The 27079-nt window shown below is 35.9% G+C and overlaps 1 protein-coding gene across 1 annotated transcript in view; it reads left to right on the forward strand.

Moving 5' to 3' along the window:
• The window catches only part of UNC13C (unc-13 homolog C), a gene marked incomplete at both ends in the record, with an annotated part of 169106 nt that overhangs the window by 107524 nt on the left and 34503 nt on the right, over window positions 1–27079 (forward strand). The window contains 6 exons of the mRNA XM_082005380.1: window positions 2414–2499; window positions 16901–17027; window positions 18024–18120; window positions 18571–18714; window positions 19707–19784; window positions 24228–24305. Of these exons, the coding sequence (XP_081861506.1) occupies window positions 2414–2499; window positions 16901–17027; window positions 18024–18120; window positions 18571–18714; window positions 19707–19784; window positions 24228–24305 (610 nt within the window). The remainder of the gene's footprint in view (window positions 1–2413; window positions 2500–16900; window positions 17028–18023; window positions 18121–18570; window positions 18715–19706; window positions 19785–24227; window positions 24306–27079) is intronic.

Consider the following 27079-nt stretch of genomic DNA (forward strand, 5'->3'; position numbering starts at 1 on the left):
GCTGGGTGAAGCTGCAGTAGCAAACATTCAAGCTTGTGAAGGCACCGTTGAAAACTAGAAGTTTACTTTCCTTATGGGATTCCACTTACTACCAGCTCCAATATGACTGTTGTTCATAAATGCAAAAAGTGGAAAAGCAATGGCATCATTGTGTGGAGAAGGGGCTGGGATCGCGCTGAAGCCAGAGTTCTGTAATTATACTGTAATAAGCAAGTAGTCTTACTTTCCGAATCAGGGTTAAATTATCTGGAAGTCAAACTATTAAACTTTCATGAAATAAAATCTAGCTGAACCCTGGCAAGCTAGGTGATGTCATTTCCAAGCATGTTAATGCTTGGAGAAGCGTATTTTATGGCTAATAGTGCAACACAGATCAACAGGCATATTGGGTACTAGTTCATTAGCATGTTAACCTAATCCACATTTCCAGTCAGGGAAATTGATTTAACTGTCTACATTACATTACTAACCTACTTTGGACAAATTAAAACTCTATTATTGGAATCTCTGATGAATACGCCTACAGGTATCATAGCTGCCATGAAGCAAATTAATTACATGTGAAAAGTAACAGATTTATACTAAAACACAGTGGAATTTCTGTTGCATGATCATTTTTTGTCACAGTAATCTCCTGCTAAGGGGTCACTTGTCTCAGATAAAATGAAACGGGATGTACGGGAAAGGCAGTCAATCCTGAAGGACTGTATACAAAAATGTATCCATGTAATGATAAAATTGCAAATATCCATAGCCTAAGCATTGGACAGGAGGATTTAATTGGTGTGATGATTATGCATCATGTTCACATTTCTCAAGGACACAGAAGTTATCATCTCTGGGCGTGAACTTTAGGTACCTAACTGAAGTCAGGTGGGATGAATCGAGTATACTGTGTCAAACTATGTTAATTTAAGCAACATAGTGAAAAGATAATTACGGTTTGTGCGCACATGTGTTTTCAGGAGGTAAAATGTATACACATATATGTACCACTAATCAAACAAATGCACTTTTATCAAACCCAGCCTTGCATTATGGCCAGCTTTGCAGTATGGACAAAAGATAGTGTCAATATTAAATCAACTTCTAAATATTTCCTCAGAGCAACATTGTCAAAGTTCAAGTCTGGTGCTAAGAAAGAACTCAGACTGGGCTGGAGGTAAAAGAATTGAGACAGTTGAAATACATTTCAGCTTTTAACAACTATTAAGTTTGTGTTAACAGAATGCATTTCTGTAACTGAGCAGCCATTAGCATAAAGGAGGCATAGCCATGATCTGAGCTTGCAATTGCTTCATATTAAAGTGACAAAGCTAATGAGCTGATTAAGTACTTTTTCTTTGCAGATATGGTCAGGGTCAAATATGTTCCTGGAAAGAATATGTTACTTAGATCATATTGCTACCACCTTAAATTTGCACATCATTTACATTCTTTCTTTGGCAATAGGAGCTTTAAAAATTCTTACATTTTTGGACTATTTTCTGAATTTGATTAGTGCTTCAATATAATGTCAAAATACTTTGGATTTAATTCTGTGCTAGTGTAAAGTGGTGTAATAAACTTAAGACAAAAGCCACACAGCTCTGTGTGTTTCCTCATTAATATGGTCTTCGATGACTTTATGTCTTCATGGTGAACTGCTAGTGTATTCATATGACACTCACTGCACCACTGTAGTATAAACAACTGGTTTACCGCTCAGAGGTTCTGTATAGTACTTCCTGCTCTTTAGCTGCAGGACCCGCTTTGGTCTGCTGCTGCACCCCAGGAACTGCTTGTATTAAAGTCAGACCCACACCTGCAGTAAGGACAGCCTTTTGGTTGGGGTTTTGTTGTTGCGGTTTTTTTGAAGGACAGGAAAATAGCTCTCCTTTTAAATATGATGTGAAACACACAGTGTCTGTCACTAAAGTGTCAGTATGCATTTTTCTACCTTTTATATTCTTTATGGTTTTATCCATACTTCAAAGTGAAAGTCTTCAAACAGCGAAATGGAGTCAACTAGTATAAATAAATATAGCTTCACAGACAAATTCACTATTTTCCAGTGTAATAAGGGAATTAAGGAAAACCTGTAGCTGCTAAACAGCTGAGCCAATTGTTCAGGTTTTCCATAAGCCATCTGATTTATCTAAAATTGAGGAGTTATCTGCAAGATAGATGGATGTCTCTTGATTTAAAATGTCATGTGAGGGAATTGGTGCAACATTCAACTGATTACTTAGGCCCTGACATTAGACTAAAGGAAGTTTTTATTTGAAGATTGGATGGTTCATATAACTGCACAAAACACAAAATACACTAAGGGCATACTAGGGGAATTATTTTGTGGAAATATTTGCCTTTCTATTGTGCATCTGTAAGCATAGTTTCTAGCAGCAGGTAAACTGATGTAATGTGATTGCAGGTTCCCTCAAGAGCTGAACATGGGAAAAATCAGTGCTGAAATCATGTGGACTCTGTTTGCCCTGGACATGAAATATGCTCTGGAAGGTAATTAGAACAAACTTTTAGTTACACTAGAAAGTTCACCAAGACTGATTTCCACTGCAAATCACACCTGGCATGAGATTTCTGTGGGTGGTAAGAGTTTTGTGGCACATTTGTTTAAGATGTTTCATAGTTTAACGAAAGAGAAACATTGTGAAGGAAGAAAATCCTGCAACTATATGAAGTTATCTCTGGAAGAATGAGACAAAAACTACACATATGCTTGCTAGAGAGGATTGTAAGCATTCCATATTTTTTTACTAGGTGAAAATTGATAACTTACTTGTAAGAAACATTTACTGAATGAAGTTATGGAGAAAACACACATAGATAATTACACCTTTTTGTATTCAAAAGGCAGATTGTATTCATTCTAGTTCCAACAGAATCAAATGCAGTTTCCTTATGTTTTTTAAGATAGTACTGTGGCTAACCATAGATAAAATATACTTTTTTTTCTCTATAGCAGATAATCTCCAACTAATGGTTTCAAACCCACTCACTAAAATATGTTTATTGCAGAAAACTAAGTAAAAATAGCTGCATGAAACTTTTTTTTAAAATGCTAAAGAGAAGAAATTAAGGAAATAGTCTTAATGATAGAAGTATTGCCAGCCCATATACATGTATTCACACAAACTTTTAGAGCTTTATTAAAATCATGACTCTTGAAAATAAGTTCATCAGACTCTCCCTAAGTAGTATTTATTTTTGCAGAACAAACAATGGTGGCATTAGCTCAACTTCACTGAATTTCTTTACCTATTAAACAGATTGCAGGTTTAAATGTGAGACAAATGCAAGAGGATTTTAGTTTCTATCTGACATAAAGAGTACAGCTAAGATGAATTGGAAACTAAATGGATTAAATTTGAACTTGATCAGTAAACTAGTTTTTTGCATTGTAAGGTATGTAATAAAATGTATTCTGTTGGTCTTGTACATATACAATCTTTACAGAGTTTGTCTCCAGAAAGAGAAAAAAGGTTTAAAAAAAAAAAAAGGTAAAAAAAAAGAACAAGTCTTTTTAAAAGTATATCAGAAACCAATTGTGAAGCAGTCAGTGCAGTTTATAATGTCATGGTCAACCCCAATGTGATGTGAAAGGAATTGCAATATAGAGCACTGTTTTTTAAAAACGAAGTAAATTTTTTTTTTTCATCCTTTTATAAAAAATTGTTATTCAGAGAAAGAAAGGGTTTATAGTGCTACCCAGTATTTTTTTACTTCCACGGTAGCAGAAATAGCTAACTGTGATTTTTAGGTAAGCAAAACTCACATTGTCTTCAGTCAAGACTGCTAACAACTATAGAGCAAGTCTGCCAGGGGTGAAAATAAGTACAAGGTTGGATTTGAAAAACAATGCAACTCAACAGGCATAAAGGATTAAAAAAAGGAAAATTTGAAGATTAATTTTTATTATTTGCTCCAGAATGTCTAATGCAATAATATCAGTGTAGTGGTACTTCAGTGATACCATAAATTTTTATGATATAAAGAAAAAGAGAGAAAAGATGAGTGACTAGAGTGGCTGTCAATGGAAGAATTATTTTCTTCATCTGCTGTTGTGTGACTTTATTTTGTTAATTATATTATTTAAATGTGGAATTTGCACACTAAGCACACCGGAAGAAAAAGATAGCAAGAAAGGAAGGAATGACTTACAGGATCAGTGATTATAATACGTAGAATGACAACAAAAGACATGAGAAATCAAATCTAAGATGTGGGTAGGAGAAGAGATACTCAAACTAGTATTTGAAGGTGATGTTCTATAGTCATGTCAGAGTGAATCAGAAGTACAAGTTTAAGAAAGCTAATGTCAGGCAGGAGATCATCCTTTGAGAGTGACCAATGAAGTCAAAAGCTACCAAGAGCTGAGAAGCATGAAGACCAAATGAAAGCCACTATTTTGTGTTAGAACATGTTCATAGTTACATCAGTGAGAACAACCTTATATCTGGAGAGGCTGTAAATCAGGAACAGGTAGCAGAAGATGGCTGTTCAGCAACTTAGTGTTGTGATTGCACTTACAGATAGCTAGCACAGATTAGTAAGAATTTCTAATAGCTGTTATATTGTCATGCTTTCATAACTTTGTATATTTATACTCTGCACACGGATATCCCTGAGCACCCCAGTGCTTGTAGTGTTCTAGCCATTGAACTATAAACATTCTGTACTGCAACAAGATGATTCACAAAAGATAATTCACTCTATTTGCTAAGTAGAGCGTACTGACCATGCAAAAGGCAGCTTTGGATCAAGCTGTAGTTTGTTTCTTGGTTGTAAACAATAGAACAGGAAGCTCCTGAGGAAGAGTTGATTATACAATATGAAGCTTGGAAGGTTGGGCTGGATCAGGACATTAAAACAAATATTAATTTTAATATCCTAATTCTGCAGAGAGAGAGAGAGAGGGCTCATTAGGAGGCACTTGACTTTCTATGTCTTTTCCAAACCAGTCCCTGCATATGGTCTCATCTCTGCATTGCTGTGGTTCCTGTCTTTCTGAGGAGATTAAATGCCCTTTTTGTCAGTAGAGACTCTAAGTCACTCCCAGAATTGTAGTGAAAGAGTTCCTGTGTATAAATAATAACTAAAGAAAATTTAAATTAATTATGAATTATTATAAATATACATAATTTCACCTTCTGTGGTTTCATTCCTAAACAGGAACCTCAATAAATCAAGCCACAAAATCCAGATCAGCATGCTGTTTCTCTCTCTGTCTTTGCTGTTTTTTAAATCATTAATTCTTTCCATGGATATTCTACAAATGGAGTTTGATTCTCCAGTTGTTAATGGCAATACATTTTTTTTGCTTTGAATTCTACAAGATTAGGAGCAAGCCCCTAAATATGATCATGCTTGATCCTCGTGGTTTTAATGGAGTTCATTAAAATGCATTACATTCTGCTATGCCAGTCTTGCCTTCCAAGTTATTAACATAGGCTACCATCTGTTCGTATGTAATGTTCAGGGCTGTGATTGCAATCTTTGCCTGATTCAATTTAGTTTTAGTCTCCTGAAGCAGCATCTTTTGTGTTATGAAGTTGATTCCTTTCTGCATGCAATCCAGAAGCAATGAAATAGTCCAACATAATTTGCAAAAGGATTGCTGATGTGATAAAATAGATTAAATTAGCTCATCCAGGATCCTGTTTCTGGCTTTTCCCACCTTATATATTACCAGATATAACCAGCCACTCCTATCAGTTTAAATTCAGGAAATGGGTATATCATAACTTCATTCTCTAACAGAAGACCAATACTGGAACATCCAGTTTACACCCCTTTTTCCTGAGAGCAGTCCAGAATGGCTGTTCAGGCCATGTCCTCTGACCGTACAGCTGAATGCCGCTCGTATCTGCTCAGGGGATGTACGGATCTGCAGCTGCTGCCGGGGAGAATTGCTGCCCTTCAGCAGCGCTGCCTGCCTCCTTTGCAGCAGGAGCCAAGAGGACCTGTGAGCCAGACCCCAGCAGCCATTACACCCCTCTGCCTGGTCTTCTCCCTTGGTCCTCGCCCGGGACAGTCTAGCTAGGAGGCTGCTGTTGTGCCATGGAGAAGACAGAGGGAAGAGCAACTTCCATAGCAGTGACCTTTTGCTAGAGAAGAGTACAGCGGCTGCACATCTCTGTATGTACCACGGCAGTGTATTTGCACGTGACAGGGTAGATGGCTGCTGTTGGGGGAAACAGCTCTCTTTTTTTGGTGAGAGAAAAGAACATCTCAAAGCACAGTTCAAGTCTGCACAGCTGCCAAGATCAGGGCTACACTGTGCCAAGCTGACGTGCCTTGCAAACAAACCTGTACTAAGGTCCAGTATTGAGTTCATCATTTCATTCTAGATATTCTTCCATTTTAAATTAATAACAATGTTTACCCTTTGCACAGTATTGAAATTTTTGTGCAAACTTTACAAAATTAAGTCCCACACAAGTTCTGATTCTTTTCTGATCTAAGGAGTTTGTGACTATTTTCATGTATAGATTTTGCATGGAGAACGCATCACATGTTTCTCCCTGAGAACGAACTTCATTACATTTGGCCCTTTTTTCTTGTCTTCTTTGCAGGTTATTCAGGAAGCAATAGTGATTTATGTGATAGATCATACATTGTTGTTTGGCATTTAGTTTAGACAAGTGTATCTGAGCTTATAGGATGTTGATAATTTTGTATTGTTAGGTCCTCAAATTATTCTTTGTTTGTGGTACAAACAAATGAGAACACATACAGAATTTCACCAGCAGTGCAAGTGATTTGTTCATATGGTAATAAATCTTTTCCTTTCCAAGTATGAAGATGTGAAGGTTAAAAGATGATGAGAGGGTAATGAGCTGAAATTAGACAAGTAATTACAAAAGTATCTTTTTTTTATTCTATGTCCTCAGAAATGTCTTTTTCAGATCTTCTATTTCTCTAACTTTTGAATAGGTCAGATCAAATGTCCAAAGCTATCCAGTCTGTTAGAAAGAGACCATTCTAATTGCTGTTATTATGATAATCTAATTCTGGTAGTGGCCAGAAGTCAAGAGCAGAATCAGGCCAGAAATAAATTAGCCGCTGTGTAAATACAGCTATAGACAGTCTTGATCCTGCAAAGCTAAGACTCTGGAGTGTATGGCCTTATAAAAGTAGAAGAGGAAGAAAGTCATTACACCATTTTATGTGTCTACCATAGGTTTGCTTTTTACGTTTATTGTTGTCTTCAATACATGAGCAGATACTGTCTTCCTATTTCTCTGACAGATTCTTCTTTCATGATAGAAGCTGGTAAAATGATTTGAAAGAGAAGAGGCAGGTCCCTTAGTTGATGCTGAGCACAGAGACAGCATAGAGAAAAAACAAAAAGGCTAATGCTGCCCAGAGAAAGGTCATGTCATTTGGTGGCAAATTTCCAGTCTATTTTCACCCCAACTTTACAATTTACAATGTTTCCCTTAAGAGGCAATATAGCCTTGGCTTAGAGGGAGACTACAAAACAGATCTAGGGCGTGGGTCTGAGGTTCTGGAAGGGAGAACAGGGCAGCATCCATTAAAATGCAGCGTTTCATCAGGGTATCAAAATATGAAAACTTTTTATTTTAGTGAATCTCATTCTGCATTCACACACTTCAACAAATATATTCCATCCTCCTTTTTCCAGACCTGAGGAATAAAGTCACATGTAGTCTCATAGGGGTTTCAGAGAGGCTGTAAAGGCAAAGACAAGGAGATTAAGGTTGGGGTTAATAATAAAGTTTCCTTTGGCAGATAATCAATAAGATTGAATGTGACATGATTGGAGGAAGAGAGGAGTTAGAAATGCTCTTTGGTCAGCATAACAGAATGATGTTAATAACAGCAGCTACATACTGTATTTACTAGAGGGCTGAGCTTTGCAAGTATGTGAATCTGGTTGAGTACCTATCATGTGCAACATAGAGATCCTCAGGCTTGCCTGGAAAGCACTGCAGCCATACCAAATGGCACTATTTTGTTGAAGTTAATTAGACCCACTAATTAAGACAGATAAAGTAGACAGAACTGTTCCCAGAAGCTAAGTTAATACTTCCTCATGGCATCGTATTGTGCTGTATTGATGTGTCATCTTACTTGGAACTACCTCAGAGATCTGTAGTATGGCATGACCTCACACTTGGGGGCATGCCCACTATATCATTTGGTCATTCCCTAACCCATTTTCTTCGATTTTACATACTGAACCATAATCAGACTATAAGTACTACTGAGTGTTTATACTGCAGTACAAGTCTACAGTAATCTTAATAAGTTAAAGCTTCTTTATTTCTGATTGTAGGTGTATTCATGGTGCCAGATGTTATTGGAAAAGATGTAGTGCATCAGTGAATGCCTGACTTCATTATTTAGTCTTAAAGTTGTCACACAATAATAGCAGTGTATATTGCCGCATATATTTAATAATGAAAGCTCTGGCCTTATTTAATATTCTTTTAACCACTGAATATTAATCTTGTCCTGAAACATTGTTATTAGCTCTTACCCAGGCAGTCACTGATTGTAAAACATTTCTGTATAGACTTTTCCAACATTGCCTAATTATGAGCAAGACAATTTTGCTAGTCAACATATACTAGTACTTCCATGCTAAATAGGTTATTAGACTGTAAATGATGCTTTAAATGAACCCTACATTGATTAATAATTATGGGTTATTTATTTTATGGCTGGGAAAAAAAACAAATCAAGCAAAATTGTGATTTTGTCCCCACAGAAAGTCACATAAAGGACCTGCATTGTTTAGTGCAGTTCTGCATCTGTTAGTTGGAGAAAAGGTTCATCCTTTCCTTCTACAGGACATTCCCCTAACGCAGTCATGTAGTCTAACAAGCTAGGGCTTGAATTTCCATGTCCTATTTCTTGAGGGGTTTATTCCCCTGATCTCTGTCAGCGTGGAGCTGCATAGCGCTCACACAATAGGAGTGGAACCTAGCTGCTGCATCTCTTCATGAATTCTGTGAGCTAATCACCCTGTGAATCCATTCATATTTTGGACTTCTTTCCTTTTAGAAAAAAGTAACCTTTAAGCTTTCTTAAAATATTTTTCTTTATCAGCTACAATAAAATATTTGAGTAAAAGAAAATTTAAGACATCAAACAACCTGCATGTTATTTTTAATCCTGCCTATTCTTAAACTTACTTACTACATTAAGACATTTCGTAAAAGCTTTCCTCATACAGCAAACAACTGTTCTTCTCCCAGCCTCTCAGTTGAAGACTCAGTCTTTTACTTTCATGACCTTTCCAAGTACAGAGATTCACTAGTGTCTTTTTTCCTCCTATAGATACAGAGGTATATTTCCCCTTACGAGCAAGTGCATTAGTTCTAAGCTAAAAATTTGATGCTGGTTCCAGCATCCCCAAGGAGAATAGGATAAATCCATTAAAACTGCTTGTTTCCACATTATCTTTTAATAAGCTGTAAGTGCAATTTGCTGGGTAACAATTAGAGAACACCTCTGTGTTTTTGCCTTTGCTTCTGCTTTACAGGCAGATCCAGATACAACACAGGTAATCATTAAAGCGCAGCCTCACATTTATTTTGCTGCCAGCTTCTTCCTGTTTTGTACTTCATTCTACTAATTGCTTATAAAATGCTACCATGCCTATTTGGTAATGTTTTACACTCACTTCACAGTCTTGTGATGAGGCAAAGAGCAGAGAATCAAGTCTAAGTGTTGCCTTCATGGAAAGATATATTTTTTAAAAAGGAAACAATAAGTAAACGAAAGTAACCTGTCATTAAAATTGTATTGAAGATGCAAAGCTGAGTATTCAGCAGTTCAGACCCAATACAGTTAAGGATGCCTTCATTACCTTTATTTTCTTTTTCCTCCCAGATTCAAGTTTTATAATATAGCATTTAATTATGTGATAACATTTCCCAAGGAGCAGTGTTTTCCAAGAAGCATGTACATTCTCTCATTATTTTGCAATTTTTATACATATTAGAGTTTTATGAAAGCCTAATCAATGTAAATTGGATTCCTATACCAGCATTACTTTTCCTTTTTTATTACATTCTGATTATGTGGTTACTTTGAATAAATGTTGAAACTTTGGTACAAAGTATTTGAAACTTCCATCATATTCTTCAGAACTAGGTCTTTAATCATCATCATAGATCTCATATCAGATAGGATGGACCATTTCTTCTGCTCCATTCATAGCTTACATTTCCTTAGGCTTTCCATGGTCAATTCATGTATAGAGCAAGAATTCTACTAACAAGAACAAAGCACTATTCAGATTATTTCAGTCCTTGGAAGCAAGTGCTTATTTCTTTCTGTAATCAATAGTAGCCATGTATATCCAAAGATGGAATTTTGTCTCAGAGTGTTTGTTCTTTGAATAGTATTGACCTGGTTAGCTTTCATGGTACATAAATTTCACTCTGATGTGATATTGAAGGGTAAAAGCTGTACTGAGGTGGATCTTATTAAATTATTTGCTGTACTGGCATTTCTCTGTGTCTTACTTGCAAGCAGGACAGAGCAAGTTTATGCTTAATTGAGCTGCATACCTTGCATCCTGCATTGTCCTGTTGGCAATATATCCATCCACTTTTCTGGAACTTTTCTGGAAGTACTTGGCTGTGAAGTAGTAATTAATTGATGAGAAGGCTAAATTTTCAATAAGGAGTAAAAAAAGCAACTCGCTAATCTTAAGAAGATATCAAAGTTAATTTGCCTAGAGTAATTTGAAATGTTTAGGCAAGGTAACACAGTAGATAAAAAATGGATAATGTTTTGTAGTAGAAAATAGGGTTGTTTGCAGCAGATTCACACATGATATTACATGTTGCATCTCTTAGATAGTTTGTAACATTGGTATTTGATGGCCTTGAAGTTCCCATAAGCATTTCACATCTCCCAGAAAGTAAGGTACAGCTCTGCCTTTTCAGATGCTAAGCAGGTGGCCTTGAACTGCTGTGAAACATGAAGCAAAGCAGAGCACTCTGAGCAAATGGCCTCTCACTTTGAGAGCTCCTCCTTGAACATAAAGGGCAATGTCACATCAGCTTTTAAAGTGCACTGCATTAAGTCAAGGATTGATTAGCCCACTTCCACTGCAGGCAAGAAGATAAAAAAGAACAGTAAATCCATTTTTTCTCACAATTCAGAATGAGACTTCACAGAATCTGCCTTCCTTCCCTGGTCTCTGTTCAGTGAGGAAATACAACTCTGGTTAAGAAATCTTTGAAAAAGATCTACACTACCTTTCATAATTTACGTACGTTCCCTCATAAATTCACCTGATCTCTCTATACCTCAGTTCCCCATTTGTAAAATGTGAATAGCACAGCGTAATCACTTCACAGAGATCTTCAAGGTGTAATCCATTATGTTTGTGAAGTGTTCAAAGATATTTTGATGAAAATTTCCAAGCAAATGCAGATAAAACGTTGATTATGTAGAAGTCTTTTATGAAAGACACAATATATTCTTAAAAGGAGAGCTTTTTTCAGTTGTAAATCAGTTGTAAGTGCAATACAAAATACTATATTTATCTTGACACGGAGAGTCCTTTCAGAAAGACCAGTAGTATTTCGCATTATCAAAATAAATATAAATTATGCATAATTAACAATTAGTTGTGTCCTGCTCTGTATTTCAGTTAATAACTAGTGACTTCCATTGCCTTTAGCAAAGTACAAGAATGATTCTGACCCTGGGATGAGACGTCTAGTAGAATGTAATGTTTCCTTCTAAGTCGGTTATGAACTTTCTTTGAGTTTACATTTTTCTTCATTTGCAGCCTGATCCAGTATGTTACATTCAGAGTCTTCCAGTTCATTTCAGTGGTACAGGAATTAAGTCTAGACCATTATAAGCATAATATCCACATTAAAAGGGGAATGGCATAGCAACCAACTCCTGTACTATAGGGAAGTTGCACTGGGATCAAGTATCCAAAATGTTAACTTCTACTTTTATCCAAAACATAGGTGCATCATATTGGTGTAATGTTTTTACAGTGATTCAGAGGGAGGAATACCAATTCATACTCAATAAATACCGTTTCTCATAGGACTTCCTTAAGAGCTCTTCTTCCACTAGCCATACTCAGTTTGTGGCATGCATATACTTCCTAATTACACAACTGAAAGTTTGGAAATAGCAGATTTTCTGAAACAGCAGTTCTGAAAGAAATAGACAAAATATGCAGCCAGTAGTGTCTAGAATGATTGGTAAGTAATTATTGCAAATAATATGGAATTATGGCACAATGGTTGAAAATAGCATGTGAGTTTTGGTGGGAAATTTTGCAGTTAATCCAAACACAATTCCCTTACACTTAGTCTCAGTCATTTCCATTTTAATAAACTGTAGTGCGACAGCATATATGTAACAGTCAAACCAACTGATTGTGATATAATTAATTTGCTACACATAAATACTCTTTGTAGTAGTTATTCATCTCTGAAATACTATCTTTAAAGCCTGGAAACTGGTCAACCTTTTTTTGTTAGATATTCATGGAGATGTATATTCATCTATTTTGTCAGACATTCAAGGCCAGGCCGGATGGGGCTTTGAGCAACCTGGTCTAGTGGAAGGTGACCCACCCATTGCAGGGGGTTTGGAACTAGATGATCTTTAAGGTCCCGTCCAAGCCAAACCATTCTATGATATATTTATGTATACCCAGTCAATTTGTTCATTTTTACAGACAAATTTACTTCTTGCAGTTCTTGTTTATAAGGATTTGAAATACTTTTTAAAACCAACTCATTAGACTCCTTGAAGCAGTTTAACTGTATATTATTACACAAAAAAAGGGCTAGGAAACTGCTGTAGAAAAAAAATTTGCTCTCAGCTTTTGTACCCAAATAAGGGAAAATTAGACTGAACAAAGTATCAAATTGATTACCTGAATATTTAAAATGTTCATCTTTTATGAAGGTTGTTAGATTGCCCTTTTTTCCTTTTTTCGCAACTAATACATATCAAAACATGATATGTGATATTTTTACCTCAAGGTCAAAAAGGGAAAAGGATTCTGTAGTGAATGGGATTCTATTCCAGTTTGTTTAATGGCATTATGTATTTAGTGTCATGTAGATGTTTCTGTTTAATAAGTCCTTATTATGACTTTATTGACAAAATACTATGATACTACAAACATACCAAAACATAATAATTGTATTGCAGTTTCTTTTTGTTTGCTGCCTTAAGAAAATGTTCTCGGCTTTCCTTAGCAATTGTGGGGAAAATGAGCAAGAAATCAAACATGATTCTGAAGTATTGCTGTTTGCTCACAGGCCTGTGAGGAAAGTACCTTGGATTATAGTCTTTCCTATAATGTCTCTTTATACATTTTTCTGCAAAAGAACAATTGTCTGCAATTAGATTGTTTGCTAGTTACAGTGTCACCAGGTCAGTGGCGGATTTCATCACACACCAAACACATTTGCATATATTAATGCTTTCCACATGGTAGTCTTTTTAAAAAAAATCCCTTCTTGATTACACAAATAGCACGTGAACAGATTTCTTTTTTTTTTTTTCCTCGGTGCTGTTGCTTACTGGATGTCTTCTTAAAGGTATTACTGCAATTGTAATTTGCACAACTGAGATGGAACGACTCTTTATACAGTTTTCGTTGTAGTTGCAGTTACAATGTCTATTACTGCAAACCTGCGGAAAGCATATTAAGCCATTACTCTCAAGGAGATGTTAAAAAAAAACCACGGTGTAATCAATACTGTAAAAAAGATGCTCTTACTGGAACTGCAATAGATAAAAGCAGCTAAAGTGCCCCATACACGCAGATTACAGTTTACAGATTTTAGAGTTTACAGAAATCTTATCAGTATTTTATTCATTGATTCATGATACAGTAATATAGAATGAAGTGCCATTATCACTAATGGGAACTGCAAATGTCCTTGTTATGAAACTCGGTAGATTAAGAGTTGCTTATAAAAACATGCTGCACTACAATGAACGTTTCATAAAAGTAGCAGCACAAAAAAAAAGATTAATAATATAAGGTTTACTATACTGGAGACTCTCTTTAACTAGAATTAATTACGAGAAAGGTCTAGTATTTCTGTCATAATCTCTGCTGTGAGCAGATTTGCATACCATACAACTGGCAGGTTTAGTTCAAGACTGACTTGGTATTATAATAATTTTGCAAAGCAAGAGTGGACGTTTTTAGAAAGAGTTGTATTGTGCTGCTACTCTATCTGTCTTCTAGAAAGTCCAAAATGGATATATCTGTATTGGAAAACATGGTGCCAGCTTTCCTTCCAGGAAAATAGACACAGGTCTCCAAACTGCATACATATCTCTTGTGTTGTCTCACATTTGCATTAAATACTGCAAGTTTTTCAAAACTGAAGAAAGCAATCCATAGGTCCTAATCTAAATTTAGAATACCTACAGTGATGTTCCTATGCTTTCTAGCCCAAATCCGTGGTTACTGTGGATAAGCCCATCTAATAGCACCCAGTTAAAATTGTCACGGGGTGACTCATATGGGCACCTGTTTTCTCTGTTCTTTGGTTTATATAAAATGAAGAAGTAATATGCATGGATACAAAATGACTGTGTAAATCATGTGAAGTATTTTCCAATGTTCTCATAGGTTAATATTAGGAACTGAGGATGCCTTTTTCACTTATAAGTAGCTAAAAGTAATATCCTGAGAGACACTTTTGAAATACCTGTTCCAAGGTATAATAGCTTGGAGAAAAAAAACTCAGTTACTCATGAATTACTTTTGTGCTCATTCCTAATGTGTTATAATTTAGATCTTAACTTAAAAGAGAAAATATAAAGGAATGGTATTGTGTAAGTTGTGCCCTCCTGGTCAAGTTTGCCCATCATTGGCAGCAGCTCATTTCTAAAATGGAAGTAAGCATTTGCTTGGTTTGTGATACTATAGCAAACATTCTTAAGTTGCATTGTATAATCTAATAACCCATTCATGCGACACTTGAATGAAAAATCACCATTCATTTCAGAAATTCCACTCTAATGGGATGCAATACGAGACAGATTTTTCTTAATAATGACTTAAGCAGTAGTTGTGCAGTGAATCTGATAGCAATAAGATAATTGTTCTCAAAGACACTTGTAAGAACTACTTTTCACTGAGCAAATTTTTCGTCACCTAGCTGCCTGCAATAGATTGTAGAAAAACTCCTACTAGAATAAAAAAAATAAGATTCCTCAGGTCTGTAGAAAGTAAGAACCATGAGGGTACGAATACGTATTTCTCTCTGTGGTTCTGTTCAAGGCTAGTAACCAATGATATTATGGTAGGGAGAATTTGTCATACTCTCAAGTAGCGACTGGGCATAAACAAATACAATATTTAGACAGAAACTGATTTACTTATTTTTCTGGAGTGTGATGAAAAGGCACTGAAGGTGAAAATGTTAACAAATTGCTAAAAAGGCAATAAAAGCCCACAGGGGCACTTCATAAGCCAATTCCCACAAAAATTGGTAATTCACTGCATAATAATATGCTTCTGAAAAACTTATTCTTCTTCTGGCACCGTGATACCACTAGAGTGCTGATTTCGCATAATAATAAAACTAAAAATTTCCTCTTACTGTACCTGGTCAGATCTGAAAAACACAGAATGTGTATTTCACAGTTCATTTGCACTGACAGAGAACTGTGCTACATTCAGGGGTGTGTATGACGGGATGGCATGCTCCCACTGTTACATAAAATTCGGTTCACATCCAAATATATATGAAAAATTTGTGTAATACTATGTTATGATGCAAGCAGAAGTAAGGAGCAAAAAGGAGGTTTGAAAGAGATGAGTTCACAATACATACTATTTACACAAGAACGTCATTCCTGTTGAGCATCTGTATTAAGTTACTTTTTAAGGGAGCTGGGAAAAGAGATTAGTCTTTTGCTTAAGGAAGAACGTGCAAGTGATATGACACCGCAAACAGATGAGATCTGTGGAGATTTTAGGATGCTGTGAGCAGTATGTGAAAGGACTATTCTGCCCAATATTTGTGGGTCCGTGGTTTCCTGCAGTGGGAGAAGGAAAAAGTTTGAGCAAAGATAAAGTGCCTGTTGGCTAATGCAGTGAAAGAATGGAGCTGTCTAGGGCCTGAAGCAGCTGGATGGGAATGGCTGCAGAGCGTAGTGTATCAGCTAAAATAACGATCATAATCGTGGAAGAAAGATGGACATTTGTTCCCAACCAATTAGATCAGACTTTAAAAATGCAGAAAGTGGTTACCGGTGGCTCCATGACTCTTGCCATCCATGATCATCTGCATATCCAGTATGTTGAAAACAGGAGGATGCTGAGAAGGTGGAGAAGCCCATTTGAAAAACTCCAAAAACACTTTATTAAACCAGGTTTTCTACTTGTGCCGTGTATAAATGAGATGGCTGTATAACCGTGGAGTTGTCTCCTCTTTCTTAACACATATCACATATGTGATAAATGCAGCCTTTTTACTAATGCAGGTTTCACAGATTCATATAGGACTGGCATTTATAGTTGTTACTTCATTTGGCTACTACACAGCTACAGTTGTCTTTTCTAACTTGATACCTGACACAGCTTCTCAGGCATTTTGTAACAGCTAAAGAAGAATCTAAAGAACAGGAAGTCAGCAAGTTTGTGGGTTTTCCTCACTGCAGTGAAGAGAGTTGAAAAGCCTAACTTGTGATCTGGTCTTTGTTTTGTTCTTGTTGTTTTCCTAAGGGTACTCAGAACCTAAAGATTGAAACTGTGGGTATTACTATCCCTAAAAAAATCAAACCAATTGTGTTTTAAAATGCAGGTACTGTATTATTATGTCACTAGTGCACTGAGGTACAAGAATGTTATTTACTTTCAGAATGCTATTAAATGCTTTTATTTCAATTCCTTCTATTACAGAACATGAAAAGCAGCGGTTATGCAAAAGCACAGATTATATGAATTTGCACTTCAAAGTGAAATGGTTTTATAATGAATATGTGCGAGAACTCTCTGCTTTCAAGGATGCAGCGCCTGAATACTCTCTGTAAGTAGCATACAGGGAAGTCTCCTATGAATTTGGTCTTAGTGCAAGGTTTATTTTGGTCAAATACTTATGCTCAAGTTTGTGCAAGATCTCAAGGTGCATAGCACTAACAACTCTTTACTTTTGGCACTTCCTCCTCTTTCCTCATTCTATCAAATGAAATAGTGCAGGTACTAAAAGTGCTATTAGCTATTTCATAGGATTCTTCACCCAACTGTTGTAACTGCAGGTTTTCATAGATGACAAAATATTTTGGTCAGAAAATGCCTAAAGAAAATGTGAAATGTTGGAACGGCAGCAGTATTAGTTATAGGCCCCTGCATGTTTCATACACAAATTTCAATAAAGATAGAATGCTAATGGGATATAGTACTGAAATTATTCTTACTGCATTGGGTTAACAGTCAGCTGTTGTTTTCACTTTCACCTTTCCTCCTGCAATTAAGTTATTCAATCCTGTCCTTTTATACGAGCTATCCTTAACATCATTCCTTAATCTTCGCAAGTTTGATAATTTGCCAAGATGGTTTGGGGCCTTTTATTACTTTTAAACTTTTAAAAATAAACTACAGACAAATAAAACACGGCTGATCTTCTATTAAAACAAAGTTTTCTCCCAGTTATATTACATACAAATAAAAAATAAATGTTAACAAAGAACAAATATTGATAAAACAGGCATTCTAAAATTAAAAAATGTGCAGATTATGATCCCCTGTAAAACGGGCACATTCTTCTGATGGCTCCTGCTAATTCTACGTCACCAGGGTATATCAGTTAGAGTGTTGTAAAACAGAAGCCTGGAAATCTTTTTGGTAGCCACATTGTCTTTGGCGACAAAAATTTTTCTAGGATGATGGACTTTTTAGTAACTAGAACAGATGTGAAGACAAATGAAGCCAAACTGCTGGGTGCTATGGCATCGTGGTATGGCATCTCTCCTCTCAGGATCTTTATGAAATGTACTTTACTTTACAAAATTGTTTTAATTTTCAGGTGGTTTGAACCATTTGTCATTCAGTGGCTGGATGAAAACGAGGATGTTTCAATGGAATTTCTTCATGGAGCACTAGAAAGAGACAAGAAAGATGGGGTGAGCCTTTTATTTTTTAAAGAAAAGAAGAAAGGATTCAGACAGTTATTTAATATTGCAAAACCAGAAGTACGTTTGGTCCCATAGTATCCCTGTTAGACCTCACAAGATACGCAGTCAGGAACAGTTCTTGGAAAATAATCCTATGGACAAATTCCTGCTCTAATTCCATCTGCCTAAACTCCCCATAGACTTCAATCTATGGTTTCGCTAAACTTTGATGCAATACTGATGTCATGAAAGAGAATTTTGGTTTTATTTATAAGGGGTTTGAAAGTAATAGAAATGTGAAAAGTCACATTTCTCAGTATTATCAGTGAGACTTTTTTAAAATTTATTTTTTATTTATTACTTTTTATTGCTCTAGGAAGAATTTCAAGTGTAAGAAAATCAGGTCATACAGTTTTCATCTCTGACCAAGGATTAACTCATTTGCATGTTTCTCTCTAGTTTCAGCAAACATCAGATCATGCCCTCTTCTCTTGTTCTGTGGTTGACGTCTTCACACAGCTCAATCAAAGCTTTGAGATTATTAGGAAACTGGAGTGTCCTAATCCAGAAGCACTATCTCATTTAATGAGAAGATTTGCAAAGGTAAATTAAAATCAATGCATCTCAATTAAGCTTCAGAGCGACATCGTGTTGCCATGTACTTAAAAGCTCAGCAATTCCAATGTTGATGAGAATCTATCTCTGACTAGGATCCTTAGAAATACGTGCTGTCTGTGGCTTAAGACAGTTTTTCATCTACTTTGTCAAAACCATTTACCAGTCTGAGAAGTTTTATCCTCTCTGAGATTTCATATCTTTATCTATTAGACAATTAATTATTTTTGCTAAGCACTGACTACAATTCTCTTAACGGAGCGATCCAGTGAAATGCAATTATCTAATTCGGCAGTGCAAGGGAATGCAAAATTCATGGTATGTCAATACAGTATTGTTGGCTGAAGTCCTGAGGTGGTAGTTCTTATTCATCTGCTGTTTGATAAACTCAACTTTGTTAGGCCAGCTTTCTGTTTGGATTGTCACATTTCCTCAAAAGCTTTAGATTTCCATTATAGTCCTGATGGCTTTAAAAAAGTTTGCATTTATGTTTATTCCTGTTCTTCCATCGCAACAGTTTTCCATTTGCAAACAAAGTTCCTATTTACATGGTTACTGTAAGGTAAGCTCATATGGCCAGGCTTTAAACAGTGCTCCCTTGGTCTTATTTTTCCATTATATTTTTAAGCTATGCATTGTCACCCTAGAGGATTTTTTGAGCTTGCTGCTGTTCCATTAAGTATGTAGCACATTGCAAGAAGTAGAGCTCTCAATGCTTCTCAAAAACAGTATGACTAAATTGAAAGTATCTCTGCTATTGAAGATTACATTCCATTAAGAACAACCCACTATCTGTTGTGCGGGGATTTATTTGAAAATGTGCTCACAGGACTGTTTACATTATATCTAAAAAAATACTATATACTAGATGTGTAAGCACCTGCAAAATCTGTAATTTATATAAACCTCCCTTTGTAGTTTTTTTATTTTTGTTTCACATTATGAAATTTACCATTTAAAAGCTGCTTCTCCTCTCCTAGACTATCAACAAAGTGCTTCTTCAGTATGCTGTAATTATTTCAAATTACTTCAGCTCATATTGTGATAAAGAAAATGTGGTGAGTAAAAAGCTATGTTTTGTTTCTGCCTCAGAAATTGTCGTTAAATGACGTACTGTACTTTTGAAAATGTAATCGCTTTTGTATATAAGAAAAAGCATGAATGGAGGAAGGGATTTTTGTTTTGCTGTATTTTTTACTAAGGACAACATGTTTTCATAGCTGTTTACGTTGCTGTGTAAAAGCTGGAATAGGTGAAATTAGTTAAGAATGCTAGTTATTATTTTATGTATTAAAGGAAAAAAAGAAAATCTACAAGATTTACAGCACTCCCTGGATAACAGCCTTATACAATGGTGAATATGGTCACTATATCTTTTTTTTCCAAACAGAGGAAAATATTTCTGTTTGAGTTTTCATTTTGCTTTGGCTTGCTTCTCTTTATCCATTTATTCATTAGAGAGATTACAAGATCATTGTTCCCAGGGCAGGGAGTGTGTGCAGACTTTTCTGCTACTACCACTCACTCTCTGTGCTTTATCCACACAAGAGTGAGAAGAAAGTTGTGCTATTTTGTTGCCTCACAGCTTACAAGGGCCTCTCTAATGAAGGACCAGATTGCCGTGGACTCAGAAATAAATGAGATATGGACACTAAAGATGTGGTTAAGCAAATCAAAACATTATCAATAGGTTAACATGACCAAGGAAAACTGTAAACTGTCTTTTCAGTATCATTGATATTCAAACAAAGCTAGTACTCCTGAGGCAGGCAGCATTTGGTGCTGTCTGCTATGTTTGGTAGTATGTTGTACAGATGTATCAATCTACAATTTGATAAATAACTGCAGTACCACCCTCATACTATTCACCTTTAAAAGTATTGCCCTTATATAGCTCATACACAGATCTCAGCTATATGTGTGACACCCCTGTGCATGGCTGGAGGACACACTCATACTTGACAGTGCTCTCAGTAGTGTGAGACACTGTCACAATCTAGAGGTCACCAACATGTACGCAATAATAGAATTCAGAAAGACATCTATTGCAGCTGAATATCGATTATTGCGGTTCTTCTTATAAGCAACATTGCAAAAGACTAAACTTACTAATTTTTCAGGCCACAGATATATTTGCTAGGAGAGACTTGTACCACTTTGTTCCTTCTACACAATTTTGTGTAAAATAGAGTTAATAAATAAAAATACCAATTTTTTACAGAGGAATGACTTTTATTTATATAGATGGGTCATGTCTCAGTTTAAACTTCCCACTTCAGATATTTTCAACCTTGAAGCCCTTTGCAGTAAATACATTGAAAAGACTCAGTTTAGTAGATATCCACACATCTTTCTTCTGGCCCTACTAAATCTTTTCCACATCTGAAAAGAGTAAAAGCACCAGGCCAAGTTTTGCAATCATTGTGTAAGAAGAGTCAGTCTTATAGCTGTAGAAACACTGGGAAACATGCTAGTTATAGAATAGTTCTTTTGGAAGGGACCTACAATGATCGGGTCCAACTACCTGAGCTACCTACTACTTTAGGGATGACCAAAAGTTAAAGCCTGTTATTAAAGACATTGTCCAAATGCCTCTTAAACACTGACAGGCTTGGGGCATCGACCACCTCTCTAGGAAGCCTGTTCCGGTGTTGACCACTCTCTCGTTAAAGAAATGCTTCCTAATGTCAAGCCTGAACATCCTCTGATGCATCCTCTGATGCAGCTTTGAAACATTTGCCCGCATCCTGTCCCTGGATACCAGTTGATAGATGATAAACCAGCACGCCATATTGCCAGGTTTTTTCACCATAATTTAGCAGGATTTAAATCTTCATGCGTTTTTAACTTTACAGGTACATCTTCTACATATTCCTCACCTTTCTCCCCTCCGGGGCAAATACAGAGCTGAAAAGAACAGAACACTCTCCCTCCCCAGTATGGAGGAGTGAATGTATTACATGTCTTCTACTTTAACGTTAATCAGTCCAAACCAAGCTTCGTCTAAAATAATTTGCCCTGTATTTGACCCCATATGAACCATAACTATTCTCAAAATTTAATGTAAAAAAGAAATAAAATCTGTAGCTATTTTTTTCCATTTCTTTCAATTTCATGCTAATATTAAGTAAAGCTTACTGCTTTCTAGAAGAAATGAGTTTTGATACATAGTGTTGAGTCATCAAGGCAAACTGTGTAGTCTTATGGCCTGTCCTGGGATTTTTGTAATTGTTGGAGTGATTGATTTCTGAAGCCACTCTGGTATGACAAGCTTTACCAGGGCTTTAGATGGAATTAATCTCATTATTGTATAAAGTATTATATCAAATGCTTTTGGGGACATAACTTATTTTTAACGGAAGCTACCATACATACTTTTATCTTAATAAAAGACCATTTGATCGGGTGGTCTCAATTGTATTAAAAGTACATCTCCTGCATTAGAGTTGATAGAATAGATTAAAACAAACACTTTTTATGATTAAAGTTAGATTTTGGCATTCTTTTTCAAGTCAATACATTTACTATTTTTATGAAACACTATAAAATGTGCATATAAGCTGTTCAAGTAAAAGCATACAAAGGTGCTTTTCATGAAGACATGTATCTAATGTTAATACATCCTCTTACCTCCCTCCTCCTGTCAGAGTTTACAAACAAACTGGGTTTTATGTATTTACTTGCCACTCATTTTTACGTGTTGTTGAATCTGGCCACTTCCTGTAAATTGCTGCAATGAATATTCTGAAGGGCAAGATGATAATGAAATAACAAGATGAGAATGTTTTTAAGCTCTGGTTCTGTTATTTACTGATAGCAATAGAAATTTTTTCACTGAGCCAAGGTAGGCTTAGGCTCTGAAAAAGCAACCTTAGCTAGCCTCAGAGGAAACTTTGAAAACTGCCTCAATATGAAGTATTTATGTGATAGCTTCAGTATATTGCCAAAGGCATTTGCAATTCTTTTGAACAAAAGAACCAAGACGTTATATTCAGCTATTTATTCCCCCATCAGAAATGATGATCATTGATCTGTGATACTGCAGACAGTTTCCAGAATAATGAATATGTCAGAAGAGAGGTGATAGCACAGGAGAGGAAGACACAGTCTTAGTGATCATAAATTAATAGAAGGTAGATAAACAAATAGAAGAAGTGGGGTTTGTGGATTTTTCAAGAGACAGAAAGGGAGGTGATAGTTCAACCTTTATACAAATACAGCTGTCTTTTGCAGGAGGGCAAGTAGCATGCTTTAGTGGGAAGCAGTGATGTAAGTATTAAGAAGTTAACTCAAATTTCTTTTTTTTTCCCTTCAGTTGAGGACTCTGACACCGAATTTCTTTGAGAGTAATGTAGAACTAACTAAAGCTAAATCATGTTATTGATCCTTTGAATACCAAAATCCAATCCCACCATGTTTCAGCACTACATGCTGAAACGCTATTAACTAGAAGGTACAAATGAGTATCAATGACTGTCAACACTCCATCACCTTCTTGTTGTCTGAAAAAAGTGTATGTGTTTTACTGAAATGCATTACTTTAGTGTCTAAACTAATCCAGTCATGCACTAGAACACACTGACCTGGGCCAAGCATAAATCTTTTAGCAAGTATTGTCATATTGCTTCCCCTGCACCACACCAAACTAGCATATAATGTAATCTGAGTACAGAAAATTCCAGTAATAGATCCTTTCTTCCATGATTTTGTAATAAGCTCCTTAATTTTATCCATGTTTTATTTCTACCTTGTATTCATCCAGCAATTGCTCTTTCACTCTGTGTTCTGCCTTAAAGAAATGAGCTTAAACAGCAATATTTTAGACTAAAATAATATGTTCACAAAAGTCTATTGCCTAATTCATTCACTGTTTTTTCAAGCAATGCAAAATGTACATTTCTGAAATATTACTCTGTTATTAACAGAACTGCCTCTTGATTTATTCAAATACTGGAACATCATCCATTACCTGGGTTACAGTGCTGTCACAGTTTTCTGCAAAGACTGGTCTAGAAAGCAATCTGGCACTCCCTTTTCCCCAGTCTATTTTCATTCACAAAGTACTTTGATCATTATTGTGTCTACTGTCAAAGAGACGATAATGTACTACTTGCATGAATCCACCAGACATAATTGTATTAAGTATGACTAGCAACTACATGGGATCTAAGGTTCAGGATGTGAAACAGTGGGATGTGAAAACTGCGCAGCTGTTGGGAGAAGGTATTCAGTTTTCTGTGGGGCAACATTGTCTTAAGGGCATAATGGGCAGTCACTGGCTGAGTGGGTTTCCTGACTGGGCAAAGAGGGGTGTGAATTAAAGGAGGAAGGGGAGGCAGCAGTGGTCGGGAATCTGAGATCCTCCTCTAAAAAACAAAATTGCATGAATGTAGGGCTGCCGAAGAACTGGTCTTCAGCCCAGAGGCTGTCAATACATATATTCCTACATAAAACGAACGTAACGTGCACATTCTCACATTTGCCATGTACTCTCTTTGCAGCCCTGTATATTGATGAACAACATTCAACAATTAAGAGTCCAGCTTGAGAAAATGTTTGAGTCCATGGGAGGAAAGGAGGTGAATCATATTTGTTTCCTTGTTCATTCAAAGTTTCTTAGAGATCATTAGCATCATATTTTCAACCTAGTCACAGTCTTCACTTCTGCTTGCAATGAAAACTAAAAAAAGTCTACAAGAACTATTCAATGTCCTGACAATACTAGAAAGACTTAACACTAATTCACAGAAACATGCTAATGATCTGTAAAGTTCAACCAGCACTGGGTGTTTTGTGTTGTAAACTGTAGTGCCAGCTTTATTTTAATGTTTGTGTTGGACTATACTTTGCTTTTTTATGTAGTGGTACGTTTTGCCTGTATCTGAAAATTTTGTAGAATATGTGCTCTGTGCTTTGTCTGTAATGTGTCATGTCTTTGTCTAATGCCTTTGACTTGCAATCCACTGAGCAGAAGAAAGAAGGAGAGAGATTCTCTTATGAGGTTTGTGATAGTAAGCATCTTTTATTATTCCTGACCATATTTTCTAAGGCTAAGAAAAGTGACATTTCCTACTAATTTCCATTGATGCATTTGTATAATTCCCTATGATCTAAAATCAAAAAGAGCTATGCTTGGGCATTCAATTGACACTCTAAATTGAAAAGTTTTACTAGCCAGATCATGTAAAGTCCTTCAGAATTTCTAAAAAAACCTGTAAAACATTTTTAAGTGCACTTTTCAGTATCTGAGGGCCTGCTTGTATTCAAGATTTGGCACCGTTTTGCCAAGAGCTGCTACTCAACAGTCCAGAACATGCTTAGCTTTATCTCCTTTTATATCTCAGAAGACTTAGAAGTGTCTGAAGTCCTGTCAACAGTAAAAGAACATAAACATGTGCTTCAATACTTTACTGACTGACTGTTTTGAAAGTTAATGAAGAAATTAACATCTTTTCAAGCTCCTGTCTTCTTGTTAAAAACCAATGTTTAGATCATGGATATACTATCCTTATTATCAGTAGCTGGCTTTAAAAAAGAAGTTACACATACATCAGCTTTTTTTTGTTAAGACTGTAGTTTGATAGTTTCACAAAACTTTGATCTAATGTGACCACATTACAGAGAGAATTGGAAAATGCATTATTTCGTATTTCCACATCCACAGGGGGACGCTGCAGAGGTAAGATAGTCCCCTGTGACATGCAATGAATAGCACCTTTCAAATGGACCTACAGATTAACTCCATGGTAAAGCGTTTTTGTTGAGCTAGTAATAGCTTCTTGAAGCTGCCAGGGCAAAAATACTTCCTGCTCCAGAGAAGATGAAATAAACTTCTGCAGCCTTGTAGTCATTGAAAATTTAATATCAAATTTTAAAACAATATATTTATCATCCAGACATGGCTATGTTTTTTGTGGTTCCTATTAAGCCTCTTTCACTCTCAGAATATTACAAATAATCTTGTCTTCCATGCTTTTATGTTCTGTGCAAAATACTTTTCTATTAAGGTCTTGGATCCAATCCTACATGTTGAATGTGATGTATCATAAAAACAGCTAAGCGTCCATAAATCCTGATAAAGATAAGGGCAGAGAAAAGCTGAGTACCACTTTATGTCTATATCTATCAAATTATTTTCAAATCAGAATATTTTCTTGAATCTCCAAAATGTTCTGTTTTCCTCAAGAAAATATTAGTTTTCCTGTTGCTCCCAATAGCTTATATAATAAAAAAATATAGTAAAAAAATATTTAGGATTTTTCATAGCAGTTTTCTTTCAAAATCCCTCATCAATTCTTATCCTTTTTGCTTTCTCTTTTTATGTTAATGAGGATGAATTATTAAGGGTGCTACAGTATCAAAGCAACATTTCCTATATATGTGGTGCAACATGCAACCCTTGGAGAGAATTCAGAGATATTTTTCTAAAATCCCTTTGTTAGGTACCTTAAGTGCATCTCTGATTCATGGTCTAAGAAAAAAGATCTAAACAATAAATTCAAAGTTTTTGTTTGTTTCTTCTTAGGGGAACTTCCTGAGGAAAAGTACATTCATGTTCAATTTTTTGTCACCCATATCAAAGTGCCTCTAAAATGTTTGTCCTCAAAATTGGAATGCTTATTCCCCTAGCTATTCCAAGAGCATAAATGCTAATGGCCAATTTGCCTTATTGAACCAGTACTTACAAGAAACAAAGCCAGCAATAAAATCTGTAAGCTGTTTCCTTGCAGGAAGAAAATAGTTCCATTTTTTGCTTGTGGAGGGCATAAAAAAATCAGGTAATTTTCAGCAGAATAATGACCTATTTCTGTTGAAGCAAAACTAATTCTAAGAAAAATTAAACACTGTCAATCTCCTCAGTGTCACATTGTGATCAGTACATCTTTCAAACTACACAGTCACAATACCACAATCAAGCAGCAGTCCCTGTGTTCGGAGTAGGCCTATTGCATACTGCAGGGCAGGGAGCTCTATAAATAGAGAAAAACCTGGGCGCTCAGCTCTCCTGACATTAAAATACAAGTCTGACCGATATGAGTTTCTTTATTACCTCCCCTCTTCTGCTGTAGCCAAACAGGAAGGGTACTTAAAAAATTACATAAATGAGATCAGTCTGCCATAATAAAGTAAGAGTAGTAAAGTGGGATCCAACCCACTGTCTATTTTTAAAAATCGAGTCCAAAATCATGGGAACAGATTGTCATAATGTAGAATTTTGGTTTAGCTCCTATTTGTTTCCTCCAAAAGGAGTGCATACATTTGCACTAAATACTTATTTTTCGTGTCTGACAAGCTGGAAGCTGATAAAAGAGAAAGAAAAAGAGTTAATGCTTGTGTTGCTTTTCACCTGATG

The sequence above is a fragment of the Phaethon aethereus genome, assembly GCF_964289735.1.
Source record: "Phaethon aethereus genome assembly, chromosome: 12".
NCBI lineage: Eukaryota > Metazoa > Chordata > Aves > Phaethontiformes > Phaethontidae > Phaethon > Phaethon aethereus.